The sequence below is a fragment of the Meriones unguiculatus genome, chromosome 3 (genome assembly GCF_030254825.1).
Source record: "Meriones unguiculatus strain TT.TT164.6M chromosome 3, Bangor_MerUng_6.1, whole genome shotgun sequence".
In the NCBI taxonomy this organism is placed as follows: domain Eukaryota; kingdom Metazoa; phylum Chordata; class Mammalia; order Rodentia; family Muridae; genus Meriones; species Meriones unguiculatus.
In genome coordinates, this window is record NC_083351.1 from 100,670,975 (window position 1) to 100,686,864 (window position 15,890).

At 41.7% G+C, this 15,890-nt stretch overlaps 1 protein-coding gene across 2 annotated transcripts in view; it reads right to left on the minus strand.

The window, feature by feature from the left end:
* The window catches only part of Ctnnd2 (catenin delta 2), an 896,229-nt gene extending 880,956 nt beyond the window's left edge, over positions 1-15,273 (minus strand). For both annotated transcript variants that reach the window (XM_060380401.1, XM_060380399.1), the window contains exon 1: positions 14,656-15,273. In XM_060380401.1, coding sequence (XP_060236384.1) covers positions 14,656-14,692 — 37 coding nt within the window. In that variant the 5' untranslated portion in view covers positions 14,693-15,273. The remainder of the gene's footprint in view (positions 1-14,655) is intronic.
* Between the last annotated feature and the right edge of the window lie 617 nt (positions 15,274-15,890).

The window sequence follows — 15,890 nt, forward strand, 5'->3', positions numbered from 1 at the left end:
AACCAATACTTAAACATTGCTATTAACAGAAGTCTATAGTAGCTACTTTAAATTTACCTCATCTTTCCCTAATGTCCTTTTACTTTTTGAGGAGTGCAAGGGGGACCCCACACTACACTTACCCATCATATCTATGTGGGCTCCTGGCAGCTCAGACCATATATTAGACTTCCCTTGTTTTGAGGACCTTAACAATTCTAACAGGAACCCACAAAGATCAAGTGCTACTCTCAACACATTTTATCAAGAGCACGAGCTGGATCTTTGTTACTGATAATTTTATAAATTACTTGCTCCTATTCTTCAATTGACAATGATATATATATATATATATATATATATATATATATATATATATATATTAATGCCAACAGCTCGGTTCAGTGGTCCTTCACTGTCCATAGTGTATCAGTTATAGCACTTGCCATGGCACTCAAACACTTTAGGCAAAATGATTCAGTGTCTATATGACCTATGCACATGGTCTTTAGGTATATAACAGCTCTTGATACCACAGCACTGCAAAGAATGGAAACATTATATGATCAGCAGTCACACAGTACATTTTGGGGGGGGAACAGAAACAGTGAAAATATGTATGCTCAGCATAGATATTAATATTTACCTATTTTTATTTCTGTTCAGGTTTGAGTGAGTCCTTGGTTGCAGAATACCAGATACAGAAGGTCAGATATATCAACAAAATATCCAAAATGTGATGACCTCTTGGACAATAACTCTTACACATGCACAAACCACTTGTAGAGGTTTACTCCTTCTGCCATGGTTCCAGAAACTAAAATCGCGTAGTCAGGCTTAGTGGCAAGAGCCCTTATGCCCCCTACCATATCTCTACCCAAATTTTATTTTATAGCAAGTAGTATCTTAAATAAATTATAATTTCATTTTCATTTGCAAATATCTACACCATAAAACTCAGGGTCTGAGCCAGAGCCTCTGCATATATGTTATAATTGTGTAGCTTAATGTTCTTATAGGACTCCTAACAACAGGAGTATGGGGTGTCTCTGACTCTTTACCTCCCCTTGGGACCATATTCCTCCTACTGGGTTGCCTCAATGAGCCTTGAAAATAAGTGTTTGTGCCTAGCTTATGGTAACATGTTACATAATGTTTGGTTGATTTTACTGTGAGTCCTGTTCTTCCCTGAAGGGAAATTGAGAAGAAGTGGACCTAGGGAAGAGAGGAGGTGATGGAAAATTGGTAGAAGTTCAGGGAGGGAAAACTGTGGTCTGAATACAATGTATGAAAGAAGAAGAAATTAAGATAGCAAGAGAGAGACAGAAAGCAAGCAAGCAAGGAAGGAAGGAAGGAAGGAAGGAAGGAAGGAAGGAAGGAAGGAAGGAAGGAAGGAAGGGCAAAAGAACTCAGAAAATAAAAATTTATTTAAAAAAATACTAGCATATTATAATGATATTTGAATAGAATTCTCTGAAAATTAAAGCCCTAGGAAAGATAAAAGCGCTGTTGAACAGTTGCCTATGGTAGAGAATTGCATCCCTCCCCAGGGGCACACACAGCCCAAAGTTTATTGAGTTTCTTGGGGACTTCATACAATTCTTTCCAGCCACACCAATGCTAATCCAATCATGAGGTCCCCTGTGACCTAGCAATTGGCACATCTCCCTTAGTGTTTTGAAAACACAAGATCTGAGTGTCTTATTTGTTAAGCCCCCAAATGAAAATTTTTAGTGGAGAAAAACAAAACTTTAAAAATTTTATTTAAATTATTAATTAGTTTCTTAATTAAGAATAAAAATGATTAGATTGATTTTTTTTGTAGACAGAAGATAGGTGTAAAGCTATGCATAGTATTTTACACCTATGATTCTAGGACTCAGAAGGTTGATCAGAACTATGGAGATTTATAAACAGTAGGCTTCAGTGATCATCATATGTGAAACATATATCCTTCACAAGGCATGTGCCTACAAGCCAGTCATGCATTAGTGTTCATACAGTGTATCTGTGCTGTATCCAATTATGCTTCCTTTAAAATATTCTAAGGATCAAGCCTCAAGGATAAACACATGAGAACTACCTTGAAAACTAATAAGTAGATAAGATGTCTTCTAGTTCACATGTATGTGGTGAAGGCTAGTCAATTGGGGAGGGCACTTTTTACCAGGAAAAAAAAATCTGTATTAGCCTTTAAAAGGCAGACAGATGGTTAAAGTAGCTATAGCTGAGTAAATCAAGAACGGTAATGGAGGGGCTAAATGTGGCGATCAGAAGATTTGGTCCTTTGCTTGATCATTTTTGCAGGTGTCATACACAAAGGCAACATGTACACCTTCTGGAAGCTTAGAGAATGATATACTGGAGGGAGGTGGGTAATTGTTAGGGTCATCAGAGTCTGCAGTTGAAATCTGAGAGGGAGTGCCTTGGACAAGCATTAAGAATTCAAGAGGGACTGCCTCTGACATCTGATTGGCCTGCTCTTTGATCACCTCCCTCTGGGGGGGAGCAGCCTTACCAGGCCATAGTAGAGGACAATGCAGCCACTTTTGATGTGAACTGACAGACTAAGATCAGAAAGGAGAGGAGAACCTCCCCTATTAGTGGACTTGGGGAGTGGCATGCAAGCAGAGGGAGGAGGGAGGGTGAGATTGGGAGGGGAGGAGGGAGGGGCTTATGGGGGGATGCAGAATGAATAAAGTGTAATTGATGAAAAAAAAATAAAAATAAGAAAATCCAAAACAAAAAACAACAACAACAAAAAAAAACAAATAAAGAAGCTATGAGCATAAAAAAAAAGAATTCAAGCAAAGAAAAGCAAGAGGTTCTTGAGAAGTATCAGTTTAAGTTTGAACAATGTGTGTAAAAAAAACTTTGCAAAAACATTAATAGCACATATGTATGTCTCATGCTCTCCAGAATGTTTCATGTTACCATCTACACTTTATCAATCAAAGCCAAATATTTAGTAGGACCTGAAGAATCATTTTAAATTATTTGAAGAATCGCCAACATTATCTACTGAACAGTGTCATTCACTTGGGAAATGGTTGGCCTTCTTGGCTGTGGAGACCTCGCTGGCTTTGTCCTGCAGTCTCTTCTGGAACATGCACCCATCCCAGCACACATACATCTGACAGTTTCTGAGCTGTGGAAATGACTAGGTGGGGTCTATTGAAGGTAAGTGGGGTTACAGGAAGTCACAGAAGCCTAAGCTTATCAAGAGTCTTTTTGTATTTTGATTAATGAAGTTCCCCACAGCCAGGTGGGACTACTGACAAAATGCCCTTTGGCAGGTTTTTACCTGACAAAGGGAAACATGATATGTACTGGGCATTGATTTAGGTATAATTTATGCCATTCAGCATTCTACTCAACTTGCAATGTTACAGACCACCCACAGACACTTTGTTTAAGACACTATCTGTTCCCTGTCATACTTAAGATCTTCACAGAATCTTCTGACATTGTGGGACTCGGCACCCTCACCCATGACACACTGCAACATCTGAGACCCTGTTGTGTGACAATATTTAAAACCAGTGTGCATGTACAGCCTTCCTCTTGATCCAGTTATCCAGTTCCACGAGCTAGTAGCACCCCTCCAAACTGTTGTGCAGCATATGCATAATCCAGAAAGACCATCTCATCTTGAGTGTCCTTAACTATATCTTGCAACCAACATAGAATCAGCCTTATTCTTTCAAAATGACCTGCAGCAGCAACCCTCAAAGATATTCCAGTGATAAACACCTAGGTAGCAGCGCTCTGCTATTCAGCAGCAAAGTTGAAATCACCCCTTCAATATGTGAGTATCCTCATTGATGTAAGTTATGTGTATGCATGATGAGCATTAATAAGCTGCAGCAAATTTAAAAACTGAACTCACAGACTCACAGTCCACACAACAGTTCGGTCTAAATACCAAGATGTATACAATCTATACTGTTGTGTAAACCAGTAGAGTACTGAAAGAGATTGTGATGATACCTTAGACCAGAGTCACTGAACCTTGACCCAACCCACCTCACAAGCTACAATGACAAATGTCTGGAGATTACATCCTGCTATTTGCAATCAGGCAGATATCATCGAAGGGTATTCTGAAGATCTGTGAGCACTGCAAAACACACTGGACAGAAATCTGTTATGCTGCTTTCTAAATAGTTACTATTTTTTTAAGTGCTAGAATATCAGAATACATGTGCAAAAACTAATGTGCTGTGAAAGCTCAAAGAAATAACGTTGCTTTTATTTCCTCCAATAACCCAGTTCAAAGAGAAGCCAGAGCTTTCAGCTTTGTCAGCAGTTCACCCTCTTGCAATTTGGCATCACCTGTCATCCTCTGTGTACAAACTGGGATGCTGTAAGAGACAGTTTGTCATTCTAAGGGAGAGACAGGTAAAGTCATCTTGCTACACACTGTAGGAAGCAGACAGTACAGATAACACTGAAAGATCTAGAGTCCTTGTACCTCTTACCATATTTTAAAGGAGCTTTCACACTAAGGAAGGAAACTATGTCAGACCTGATGGACAACAAGGCTGTACTATCAGCTACGTTTTTAAAAACCAATTTTAAACAGGAGAGTTGTAACCTTTCAAGTGCGAAGAAAGCCCAACATCTTGAAGGGAAGACGGCCTACCTGCTCTGGTGAAACACACCCAGAACATGCTCTCTCCTCTTTACAGATTCTTGCTTTATCCAAAACTTAACTTCTGCCTAGTAGTTTAATCTACTTGGTCATTCTCTTCAGTTTTCCAAACTGTCTTCACTTTATAGCCAAGCTCCCCACATCACCATGCACCACAACAGGCCCAGTTCAGCGTGTCCATATATAAACCTACCGAGCACGGGGTGTCAGCTGTCAACTACACCAACCATCTTCCTTGCACAGTCTACTTCTATCTGGTGTCCACAAGGTAAGGTAAGATTACCCCTTGTGCATGTTCTACGTGCTCAAATGGGGAAACCGGCATCATTCTACAAGTAATTACGCACCTGAGCTGCAGAAAAAGGACTTTCAATTTACAAGGGAAAGAGATCATCATGCCTGAATTAAACAGCAACGTAACCATGTCTCCTCCAATACTTAAAACCTCCCTACTCACTAACATACTCACACACTCAGTGGGGAGTTCTACCTTCCCTTCCTTATTTCCATCAAGCATTTGGAGAATGTGTAACAAACTAAAGTTCTGTAACTTCCCTTTACTTCTTTGTATTAGAAGGCTAGAGGTGGAGTGATAAGAATTTCCGCAATTTTATTCAAAGTATTTTTAAAGAAATATGCTAAAGACAAAAAAAAAAATAAAGGAAGCCCAAGCATAGCTCACACTTCTAAAACTGTTCTGATAAAGCCTCATCGGCGCCAGACACAGCATCCCTCTGGGAGAGAAAATAATATTCCACAGATAGCTTGACAGATTTCACTGCTGAGGATCAAGAGGGCTTTATGCCACCCCCTTTCTAAAGCATCAAATTTTTGTGCAAGAAAAAAATATGCAGGAAAATTCCTTGAGCTGTTTTAGCATATTTTTCAATATTTGAAGTCCTATAAAGAACTGTTGGAGGTTGGTCTGAAGTGTGTTCCTGGCCCTTAAAATCTGATCACACCTATCCTTGGTTTGTAAACCTGCCTAAAACATACCTGATAGGTTGATTAAACAGCCTATACTTGGTACGCACCATCTCACACAGAAAAACAAAATCAAACAAACAAAAAAATCAGCCTATACTGGGTAGGACAGAATGGGGTAGGAGTGGCTAAGGATCCCAGGCTTAGAGGAAAGGAGAATCACAGGAGACAGACAGATGGGAAGAGAGGGAAGGAGGATGCCATGATGGGTTAGTGTGGAGAAGGAACCATGTGGGACTGGAGACAGGACTCCAATGATGGTGTAAAAAGTCCCAGATAAAGAATAAAAGCAAATACCATAGGATTATGGATGGAAGGTAGACCAGATGAGGAGGATTATGGTACTGGGTGGGAGATGGATGGTTATGGAGACTGTGTAAGTGAAGTATCTTCCTGGCCCAAGATAAATAAGGCAATTATAAATCTTAACAGGTGTCTGTGTCTTATTATTTGTGATAGTGGTTAAAAATTACCACTGCGATAATCTTAGGGCTAATAATAAATTTTATATAGCCCAACACTCATTTTTTTATGTACTACAACAAAGAACTGACAAATGCATTCCCACTGGGACTCCTTCCTTTAACCATACCCAATGGCATGCCATACAGCAATCATGGTGGCCATTAGTGAAGAGGACATGTTGAAACTGTGTTTGTTATGGAGCTCAAACACTCTGCTTTATAGGCAAAAAAATAATAATTTTATTCCAACTCATAAAAATTACCACATTTTTGGAGTACATCAAAAGTTCCAAAAAGCATTTTGAAGGTAAATGTGCCCCCATACAGTTTTCACATTAATTTCTCTATGACATCCACAAGCCGTGGGAGTTTCATCTCAACTGGCAAATGACAAAACATGCTCAGAGGTAAGGTGAACAAAAATCCCCACTAATTAGTGATGACACTAATGTTTGCATCACTGAACTGGTTGAATTACTCATATATTTTTTTTGGAAGATCTCAATGGTCAGTATCCAAAATTAACCCAAAGCAAACAACAGCAAAAATCTCAGGGAGGTTCATTTCCAGTTCAGACAATAAAAATGAGGTTGTACATATAACTGGTAATGACTAGCACATTTGCTATGTGTCAATCACTACCTAAAATCTGAGGATCAATGATAAAATTAATTCCCAAATGGGGTAATTCTGGTGAAAAACCTACTGTGTGTAACCAGGGGAAAGGGCACAAATCTCTGGGGGTTTGGGAGAGGAAGAATGTAAATTTTAAAAATATACTTTTTCTTAGCTTGGTGCCACACTCTACTTCTCTGGTGAACTTGTGCCTCTCAAGAAGAACACTATGAAGCAACACTGATAAAAGTGTCTGTAAAAAAGGTAAGGGCCAATAGCCAGGATGGCCACAAATACCTGGCTTTCTCAAGAAGAGACTGCTACATTGGTGCAGGTACCTAATTATGCATCATGTGTGAAAATCCAAAAATAAAAAAAAAAAGTAGAAAAGTTACTTGACATTTCATTATTTCATAGAGTGAAAAGCTAACACAGTTGTTGTCCCATTTTTAAGTGCTTTGCTAAGTGTTTTAAGCACATTATTTCTTAACTCTCCTTCAATACAACCAGGAATTGCAGGAATTAGACTTACAGTGACAGTAGCAACCTCCCCAAATAAGGATTAACAAAATTTGGTCTACAGCTGTTAAGACATGGAAAAGGGAAAGATAATTACTACAGACAAACAATTTAAACCACTAAAACAAGAGGCAAGTAGAGAAAAGAAGAAATAGATACAGGATAAAAATACAGGATTCCTAGTGCACCAGCTGATATAATGTATAACCTTAAAAATATTTTTTTAAAAAAGCAAATGAAATCACTGGAAAACATTATATTCTTGCAATCTATTGAGCATTTGATTTATAAATTCAATACCCACTGTCGTCAACATCATGAGAAAACAAACTTACCTTTTTTGCAGTTAAATATAAGTGATTCACATTCACAACAACTGGACAGTTCTCGGTCAGTCTCCCTGAGACTCAAGGACCATGTTCTGCATTTATGAAGACTTCTTAAAAGCAGTGTGTTAGATTAAAGCTTTTTTTTTTTTGACAACTTGTTCCACTGTTAAAACATTATTTTTTCTGGAAGTTAAATCATTCTATGTTAAAGACAATGGCTACTATGTTACTCTATATCTGAAGGACCAAATAAAATATCTGATAAAGAATAAAGTGCATTATAAGGAGTGGACATTTTTAGGTTGAGCAGTCATGCTCCAAGTCACATAAAACATTTATTTTTAATGTAAATTTTTTTCTTAAATCTGCTCGTGATTGTGCCTATTAGTACTGAGACATTAAACACCAATCACACTCTGTGTAACTCTGCCGAGGTGAAATATGCTCTGGAGAATAGCTAACTTGGATTAGTATTTATATGTGTTTTGGGAAGTTAGCTTCTGACACAATCCTTTTTATGGTCCATGTTTGTCACTTAAGAAGCCATCCAATTAATTTTAGCTAAATGCTAACATGGAGAGTAAGAAAGAAACCCTAAAGACAAGTTACTTTAGAGTTAGCCATTCATAACTCAGTTGAATTTCATGGATCATCCTCCCTATAAATCAGCCAGGGCAGTAGGCACTCCCCTGACAATTCCTCATATAGTGACAAAACAGCATGAAATATTTAAAGAGCTCACCTACTAAATGAAATGCTGTGATTGCTTCTATATCCTGAATTCTCCACCACAAAATTCTTTATAGACCATGCCAATAGGGAACACTTCTTTCTTCCTTCAGACCCTTCCTTCCAGGTGAGGGGAACTTAATTAATGAAACACTTCTGGCCTCTGTCCAGCCCTTCACTTTACCAGCCTCGGAAGGACACAGGAACAGGTTGCCTTGCTTCATCTTTCTACCTCTGGAGATATCCTTGTATGTGGAGAGCAAGACTGGGCTCCACCAGCTCAGAGGCAGTTCAGTCTCCAAGGACAGGAAAAAAGATGGTGAACCAAGGACCTGGGATGTCACTCAGTGGTTACACAAAGCTATGTTTAGTCCCTGGAGGGATTTCTTTAGTATCTTTTCCCCTTCCAATTTCCCAGCCTGCCCAGAACATTGGGGTCGGGTTATTTACTTGGCTCCTTAAAGACTTTAGTAATCAATACTTCTGTGCACCTCACAGTTTTAAAATAAACTATAAATATTCTTTAATAATTTTGATATACATGTAAATGAGAGGAGGTATTTCAGTAGACAGGAAGAGTTTCCTGAACCAACTGAAGTAAAGATATATAACATCTACAAAAATGTATGTTAACCAACATACATCTTTTAAACCTAATGTCTAATGTTAGTTGTGGTCACCACAATTATTAAACAAATAAAACAATACTAATGAGAACTCTCAGCCCTTACCTATGAAGGATAACCATACTTAGTAATTTTAATGATATGAGTAACAGTCCCTCTTGATCTAATGCTACTAATCATTGCTTTCAGAAAGTAGTATATTCATATCATTCAAAACTTGTAGAAACCTTTAACACACACACACACACGTACCTAACTGATTTTAAACAAATATATTTGGCTCACCTGCTTTTAAAAAAAATAATAATAATGAGTCTTACTATAACATGTATTTTACTCTGAAAACATAATTGACAGTTCTCACAACAAAACATAAATTTGAATATAAATAACTATGTTGATTGTCAAAACTCTTCCTTGACTGAAGATAAATTAGTTTCCTGTCACATGGGGTCATATTTGTCTGTAACAAATTCTAAGACACATCACAGTGTGGTGACCATAAGCTGGGAGAATCCAGTGATGCCAAAGGATCTGGGGCATCCTGAAGCCTGGGGGAGACACAGCCTACATGCCTGCCTTCACTGCAGATCCCTAAGATAACAGAGTATGTGAAAATATGTGACGTTCAACAGGGTACCACTGTACACCCTCAGTTCTCTTTATGGGGACATCATTTAAAGGAGGATGCAGTCTCCTTTCCATACAATTTCTGATGCTTATGTTTCTTTATATTCCTTTACCATGATTTTTTTTTGCTGAGAACTGAGCTCTCTGCATTTAAACTGAGCAGCTGTTTAATATCTGACCTCACAGAGTGATGCTGATTAAACAGTCTATAATAATCTCTATACAACATTAATCTTTGCAGAAAATTTGATCTTAATCAGGAGACTGACATAACAATAATAAAGAATATCAAAGTCTTGAAATTTCTCACTACTGGGATATAACAATCCTTTAAAGAAACAGTGCTGGAGATATAACTTAATTTTCTTTAATGGTTATATATTTCAATATATAAAGGAATTATATATTTCAAGATAGAGAACCTGGTATTTTGCATGCCAAGCTATAAAATATAGTATTATAATGGTGTATCTATATGAAAGAGTATGTCTAATCTTCGAGAAGATGGGACTCATTTAATGTCAATAATCTATTTAATAATATGTCTTAATAAGCATAAATTTACACGTCATACATTCACATACTTTATATTCAAGTCAATATCATTTTGAGATATTCTACCTTACCGTGCCCATCGTACAACTAAATAAGTTGGGTCTGATGACCACATTAATGAGCAAGGGCAAGCAGAGTTGGCATTCACTGAAGACAGAGTTGGCATTCACTGAAAGCCAGTGTTCCATAGCTCCATGTGCATTAGGAGAATGCAAGACAGCATTACATTATTGGAATTCGCTTTTCTAATAACTTTTATAGCAGATCATAAATATGCAGAAAAAACTTGACCATGCCCTACAACCTGTGTGTGATTGCCGTATGAATTTAAAATAGTGCGATGTATTGTTATATGTTATGCAGATACACACACACACACACACATACGTTTAGCATTCCACACATAACTTAACCAGAGTAATAAATTGGTGAATGCATGTTTAAGACAGAAGTTTCTAGGAAACAGTGTCTCACTTATTTGGTCATTGTTTGATACAGGATATATCCTAATGTTGATGAACTACTTCCTACACATTAATAACCAAGATACAAACCTTGAAATCGCCTCAGCTTCCATGTGATTAAAAGATAAAGAGCTGGAGTCATCATCATTCCATATTTTTATGAGTCTTATATTTTAAGTCTTATATTTTAATGGATTAAAATCACAGAATGATTTCTGAGTTTCCTGTGTTGAAGGTACTGTTTGTGAATATAATTGGATTCATTAAACCTAACCAGGCAGTTTATTAATCAGTAGGCTGGATTGGCAGACAATGTGATGGAAACTATTTATGTATGACATGTTTAATATTTTATAGTCATATAAAAAGCTGCTACTTTGGCATGTAATCAGATAAACTTGAAGCTAGCAACAAGAATCAAGACCTGTTTAACTGAAATCAACTTTTCACAAACAAGAACACATAGCTCATGCATCCAGCAAAAGACTTCGCCTTTGGCACATGAACAGCGACAACTCTAGTGGAAGCCAGTGGGAGAATTTGGATTTAAAGTTTACTTACTCATAAGCCAATTAGTAGAAAGCCACTGTGCAATACCTTCAACCAAACTACTGACTTAAAAAAAAATAACTGAGCAGTGTATGATAGATTTTGTTCATAGTTTGAATTTGAGTTATATATATATCCAACTATGTGGAAATCTTTTTTCCTTTTTCTTTTTTTTATTAATTACAGTTCATTCACTATGTTTCCCATCTGTAGCTTCCTCCCTCTTCCCCTCCTAATCCCAACCTCCCTCCCTCTTCTCCACCCATGCCCCTCCCCCAGTCCACTGACAGGGGAGGTCCTCCTCCCCTTCCACCTGATCCTAGTCTATTAGGTCTCATCTGGAGTGGCTGCAATGTCTTCTTCTGTGGCCTGGTAAGGCTGCATGCACCTGAGGGGGAGGTGATCAAAGAGCAGGCCAATCAGTTCATGCCAGAGACAGTTCCTGTTCCCCTTAGTAGGGAACTCACTTGGACATTAAGCTGTCATGGTCTACATCTGAGCAGGGGTTCTAGGTTATCTCCATGAATGGACCTTGGTTGGAATATCAGTCTCAGAAAAGACCTCTGTGCCCAGATATTTTGGTTCTGTTGCTCTCCTTGCAGAACTTCTGTCCCCTCCAGATCTTTCATCTCCCACTTCTTAAGTAAGATTCCCTGCACTTTGGCCCAAGTTTGGCTATGAGTCTTAGCATCTGCTTTGATACCCTGCAGGGCAGTGTGGAAATCGTTTTAAAGAAAAAAAAAATGTCAATAAGAGTAATACAATGTCATTTTCCTTTTAAAATTGACAGCAAATTCCCAAAGGGAAACCTGTAGAAAGGCTGTGTTCATAAGAGGGCAGGAGGGTGGAGGGGGTGGACGTTCTGGGAAAGTTGGAAATTAACATTTTCTAACTTGGTTTCAGTCGGCTTGTTACAACTAGATATACCCATCCACACAAAGAATATGGGGTTGAATAGACAAATTACTCTAAATCATTTCAAATTTAAAAGTAATGGTCTTCCTTTATAAGAAGAACCTGATAAAATATAAAAGAACTGTGCAAAACTCTTCAACAAGTCCACATTTGTGCCCAACAGCAAAGAGCTGCATTTCTGGGAGAGGCACCACACGTTCAGTAACATGCACAAAGCAAAATATCATCAGTTCATTTTCACTTTTACAGTCCATTTTGAAAGCAATATTATACTTAGAAAATATTTAACAAAACTACAAATTGCCTTTTCCAAAGAATATTTTTTTAATTTCACTTTTTTCTCTCTGTGATGAACTACCGAACTGGGAGGAAGAATTGATGACTCTTACTGTATTGTAAAAGATGTGAAGGAGCTGGGAATGCTGTAATCTGAGCGGTCGTGACTTTTATAACAAACCGGGTGAACACTAGTGACATCTACGATGACTAGGTTTTACAACTGCACAAACACACACAAAATTAAATAACCAATTTCCACAAGACTAGGAAAATTTCATTACTGCAACAACCTCATGCACTTCCTATAACTGCCATTCAGTCAGGTACTATCATTTTCAGCACAAATATGACATAAAAGCCTCGTGCCGTATGCAAGGAATTTTTCTCCTGCCCAGTAGTTGCTCTCTAAAGTGGTATCAGTCAACGAGTCTCTAAGAACCACGGTTACAAGTGAAACACCAGACTCAAAGAGAAGAGGAAAGAAAGCACTTCTCCTTCGTTCTAAGGCATGCTTCTGAAAGAAAATTTTATTGCAAGGGCTACAACAAATGTGCTAGAAGCTCTCCTGTAAAGTTCCCGGAATGTGAATAAAGGTGAACCTACAGCAAAGTTCGTAAAAGCATCACAGTGTTCCCTTAAGTTGAGCAGTGTAGCTTCAGGCACCGCTTTTCCCAAGATCACTTGTTATTAGTAAAATTACAGTCCTTCTGAATTTCAATGACTAATTCCAAACATAACCATCCTCATTCAAACTCTGGACCTTGTAACCCACAGACCATCAAAGATCCAGTTCAACGTTGACAATGGATTCTGCTTAGCACACAGAAACGCTAAAGGAAGAGGCATCTGTAGTTGAAAGCAGCTATTCCATACAGGAGGATTCTCGCCCCACTGGTCATACTTCCCATAGACTGGATCCCCCAAATCACGCACAGACCTCTTCTGGCAATCCAAGAGGAGTCACATGAAACAATCTTCCACCGGGGTTTTAGCAGTGTGGCTGGAAGCCTTCTGATTACACAGACTCATGCCCACCAGCAGGCAGACATCAACTGAGCTACCATCAGGAGAAGGGTGCACAATGAGGTAACTCGTGGGTAGCGGCAACACCTCCCCATTTTCATAGAAGTCAGTGCAGAAAATGCCCAGCGTCTAACGTATCACTCACACAGTTCCTAAAAGTGAACTGTCTGTCATGCTTACCGGACCTGATTTTTGCTCATTACATATCGCTTTTCTAAGCCAACATATTTGTTTGAGAACATTAGGCATGCATGTTTATAAAGGCTTGCAGAGCTAAGGCACATCAGATCAGTTCTGATGAGGGAAATACAAACCCCTTGCAAGCACAGCCTTCCCCTCTATTATCCTCTTCTTCCACACCCTTCATTACCCCGGTGTTTACAGTGAAACGCAACTTTGGGCATTTGAGAAATAAGTGGCTCTTTGTGGAAAATACAGAGATGCACATCCCCTAAGCCCCCGAGTCTGATTTCCGACCCCCACCCTCAGACCAAAGAGGTTGCACCTCCTTTCTAGAGACTTTATTCTGAACAGAGTGGCTCAAACATGCTGAGTAGCAATCGATGAAAACACATTACACACCAGAAGAAGAGGAAGGTCGGGTGGGGAGAGAGCGAAACGCGGCGTTGCTTTCAGCCATTAATTACGAATCACCCAAATATCGGTACGCGTATCTCCCGTGCACAAGCACCCTCGCCAAACCTGGCTGTCAGGCAGCGCTTTCCAGAGCCTCGCTATCTATTGTCAGGACAGAGAAGCCCCGGAAGCCTGTGAATCTCTCTGAAAATACGTCCTCGGAAAACGCTAAATATAGACCAGGGGGGTCTGGGTCTGGCCAGCAGCGGGAGACTGAAGAAACGGCCATGGACGCATATGACTAAGTCTTTCCATTTTGTTCAAGCCAAACATCATAATGACATTGAGCATAAGGGCAAAAGACTGGAAGGAAGTCTTCCCCACCCCCACCCCGTCTTCTCCCGTATATTAGGAACGTCATGAATGCAACCGGGTTGCTCTGGAGGGTGGCGGGGAGCAGTCGGTGTTGCCCTATATACGCGCCCTCCAGGGAAGAGGGGTGGCAGGGAGGGAAGCACGCGGAGAAGCCACTTGGTAACCGCTCCACGAAAGACACTGGCCCCGGACCCTGTTCCGGGCAGAGCTGTTTTCCGAGAGGGGACCTGGTGCGATCGCGCTCCTCCCCCGGGGCAGACAGCACCCCACGGCCGCCGCCGCCACCCCCGGCCCGGCAGGCAGCGGAGGACCAACCCCCACCGGCGGTGAGCAAGAGGACGACGCCCGGAGGATGCGCCGGGCTCCAGCAGCTCAGCTAAGGCAACTCACCGAACGGCGCGGCGCCCGACTGCTTCCTGGCGAACATGCACCCGCCGCCAAAGACAGCTCCTCAGTCGGGGGAAAGGCGTGCGCGCCGCCGCCCGGCTTCAGAGCAAGGTCCTGACCTTGCCCAGCTGCAGCATCCTCCGCTTTTGTTGTCGGAGCGCGGCCGCGGGACAAGCGATGCTGGCGGGGAGCAGGGGCGAGCGCGGCAGGCGAGAGGCGGCTCCCGACGCGAGTGCGCAGCGCCCGGCCCGGCCGCCCCTCCGAGCGCGGCGAGCGTAGCGCCCCCTGCCCGACTCCGAGGGCGCCGCTGGCTCCTCGGGGTTCCGCGGGGCTCCCCGGGCTCAGGCCGGGCTGCCGAGCCGCCGCGCCCGCCGCTCCGCTCGGCCGGTTGCCGCCGCGGGCGCGAGCCTGGGCCGCCCTGGCGCCCGGCGCCGAGCGCTCCCGAGCTGCGCCCTGCGCGCGGCCCGCGCCACCTGTGCCGCCGCCGCCGCCGAGAGCGAGGCTCCTCCCGCCGCGCGCCGCAGCTCAGCCTCCGGCTCAGCCGCGGCGGCCGGCTCCGGCGCCTGGCTAGTGAACGAGCGTCCGCCCAGCCGCCGAAACCTGCCCCGGGTGCGGAGCATGCCCAGTGCCGCCGAGAGAGCGCGGCGCTTCGCCACGCGAATTCCACTTCTGGTTTTCGCGGCGGCAGCAGCAGCAGCAGCCGAGATGGGAGGAGGCGGCGCGCTTTGGGAGAGGACCGAGCATCCCAGGGAGCGCACAGCACCCAGGCTGGAGCAGACGTGGAGAGCTGTTTCTGGCGGGGCGGATGCAAGTCTGCAAAAGGGCAGCGACTGAATGGTTCTAGAATAGCTTGTGAGTTAACAAGAGCACGGAACCAGCCGTGCAAGGTAGTGGATGGGGCTGGATGCTCTTGCGAATTCTAGAGTTCCAAAGCAAAGAACTCTTGAGGTCTGTGAGAGATCATCTTCACAGTGTTTGCCCCGTCCCCACCACCTCCACTGTTCTGATTATGATTTTCACAGACACCTTCCCCTTACGCAAACTCAGTCTGCTTTCAAATTTGGAATATAGGTAAACTTCCTAAGACGAAGTCCTTTCCCGGATCTAGAGATTTCTCCTTGTAGTCCTGTGACTTTTTGTCCAGGTTTCCTCTTCTCCACTTTAACAACTTTTTCCCTCTCCTCTTCCCATTTTCCCTTGCTTGTTCCTCCTCTACAGACCCCTGTGAGCTGGGAAGC